Source organism: Cinclus cinclus, chromosome 3, assembly GCF_963662255.1.
Source record: "Cinclus cinclus chromosome 3, bCinCin1.1, whole genome shotgun sequence".
In the NCBI taxonomy this organism is placed as follows: domain Eukaryota; kingdom Metazoa; phylum Chordata; class Aves; order Passeriformes; family Cinclidae; genus Cinclus; species Cinclus cinclus.
The window spans coordinates 38,895,472-38,898,028 of NC_085048.1; the positions used below are offsets into that span (position 1 = coordinate 38,895,472).

The 2,557-nt window shown below is 38.8% G+C and overlaps 1 protein-coding gene across 1 annotated transcript; it reads right to left on the reverse strand.

Annotated features, from left to right (window-relative positions):
• Positions 1-1,020: 1,020 nt before the first annotated feature.
• On the reverse strand, positions 1,021-2,338 carry GPR63 (G protein-coupled receptor 63). Its single transcript, XM_062488682.1, has one exon. The coding sequence runs from the start codon at positions 2,278-2,280 to the stop codon at positions 1,021-1,023; it is 1,260 nt and encodes a 419-aa protein (XP_062344666.1). The 5' UTR covers positions 2,281-2,338.
• Between the last annotated feature and the right edge of the window lie 219 nt (positions 2,339-2,557).

Consider the following 2,557-nt stretch of genomic DNA (forward strand, 5'->3'; position numbering starts at 1 on the left):
ACACTTAGCCTTATATAAGCTCCAAGCAGAAACAACATTACACCAACACAGTATAAACTGCAGGCCCAAAAATCACTATTTCAGATAGGTTTTCAGGCATATAATCAGGTTTGGATAACTTGTAACAGTCTCAAGTAACAACTACAGTCACCCTTACTCTGTAACAATTTTAACATGAACACTATTCTTCTAAACCATGTTAGCCTAAATCTCAGGTCATGGTATTTTTGTTGCTTTTTCTTTTCTGTTTTCTCCTTCTGTTTTCTCCTTCTAACTCTCCTGATAACTGAGCAGGTAATTTTGGTCAATTGTTAGAAAACCAGAAAATCTATGACTGTACATGTAGCTATACCATTATAAATCACCTTCCTAGAGCTTACATGGGTCTTTCACTGAAATTCACCAATATAACAAATGATAATAGAAGAAATAATAATATATCTTCAATAGAGAACAAAATATTCAAATGAACAAACTACATCATGAATTTTGTAAAGTGCACAAAAATATTAATGAAAATATTAAAAACAAGGTTTTTAATGTTACCATGAAAACTTCTGAAATATCGTTAAATTAGACAGAAATAATCTAATGGGACTTTTTGGCTCTAATATATTGGGAGACAGCAGCAACAGTTTTAAAAAAAATTACACTAATGAAATACACCATATCTTAGCAGCATAAAAAAAGTCCCTACCATTAGATAAAACTGCAGGCCTAGTAAGCATAAACCTGACAAGATCCTAAATATAGTTTTCATTAAAAGAATGGATTTCCATGGAATCCTAGAGGTAACATTTGTTGTTCTGTTTACATTGTATTCTGGTAGTAAACCCAACTATAGCCAATCATGTTCCCCCCCCTCTAATCCTCCCAAAATTGCACAGAGTACTGAAAATTTAATCAAGTTAGAAGATATGGCCACACTGAAAAAGCCATATGAAACAAAACAAAATTCGACCTAAAGCCTAAAGACAAATGACCCCAGCAAACAACTATCATTGTCAAAGAACTGCAGTTTCAAACTACCGACCGATGCTCCCCACACACGTAGATGGCACTGGGCCGGATGCGCCGCCTTGTATGGCCAGGGAGCTGTGGCAAGAACTTGAAGAATCTGGGCATCAAGTCTAAGCATGCATCATGGAACTTCTTAATCCTCCAGTAGTAAATCAGTGGGTTCAGTGCAGACTTGAGGTAGCAGAGCCAAAGGAGCCAAGTGCTTATCTCAAAAAAGTTGTGCTTGTAGTAGAAGTGGCTGTTGAACGTGGCAATAAGGCTGTAAGTGGTGAATGGCGCCCAACAGACTATGAAGACAAGGAACAAAATCAAGATGGTTGTGAAGGCACGAGTTTTAAAGCTCATATCAATATTCATCTGAAAAGGTCTCTGTAAGCTCATGAGACCAAGTTTGCTGGCCTGGCTGAGACATATGCTATCAGGGTGGCTATGGATACGAACTGCGTTGTGGCGAACGGTGTTGAGTATGCCCATAAAAGAATACAGCATTACCAGGAATGGAATAAAAAAAGAAATTAGCAAGATAATTATCACGTAGGCTCGGTAACCTGGGCTTGTAGAGTAGCCAAAAACACACTGAGGTGCTCTCGAGGGTATCTGCAGATTAGGATTCCCTACTGATAACGGAAAAGCAACAACAAAGGATGCTGCCCAGGAAATCACAATAAGAATCTTTGCACGGTAGGGGTTCAGTTTATCTTGCCTCTGAACTATGATAAGAAATCGGTCGATACTAATAATAAGAAGAATGGCTACCCCCTCTATGACAAAAAGCCAGAAGAACATGGCAGAAACTCTGCAAAATATATCCCCAAAAATCCACTGAGTGGTAATGATTGTTACCAGAGCAAATGGCATGTTCAGCACTGCCAGCAGCAGGTCTGCAAAAGCCAGGCTTGCTAAGAGGATATTAATTGCAGATCGCATAGCTGCCTTCTGGTAGACCATCAGGCAGACAACAAAGTTTCCAAGGAAAGAAACCAACAGGATAAATATCATAGCAGCAGAAAGAATGATCTGGAGCGGCAAACTCAAGCTCCTGAAAACTTCTTGTGATGGCAGGATAGCTGTGGTGTTTACCAGGAAAGTACTTCTCTGAGTGGTGAGCACAGCACCTGAACTATACCTCAATGGCTGTGTTGTGCCACTATGAAGCAAGAACTGGGGGGTGGTAAAATTCGTATAGGCATTTTCATAAACAATGAAAGTAGCATTTGAGGTCCCAGAGTGGGCCAGCGTCAACATTGCTGAGAAAACCATTGCTTCAGGAAAAATGAAAGCAGAACCAAAGGTCTTCAAGGCATTTCATCTTGTTCAGGCAGTATTTTGAACTGGTCATTTAACAATCAAAATTCAAGGTTTGAAAGCATCAAAGTTCTTAAGTTCATGTCAATATTTCCATCTGAAAAAGAAGAAAGAAATGTAAATACATGAAGTAAAACTCTCTGAAACCAGTGGGAACCTAATGATTGCTCAGCTTTCCTTAATGAGAATAGTATCCTTAATATAGGTTTACACTTCAGGTTGACACAATTTA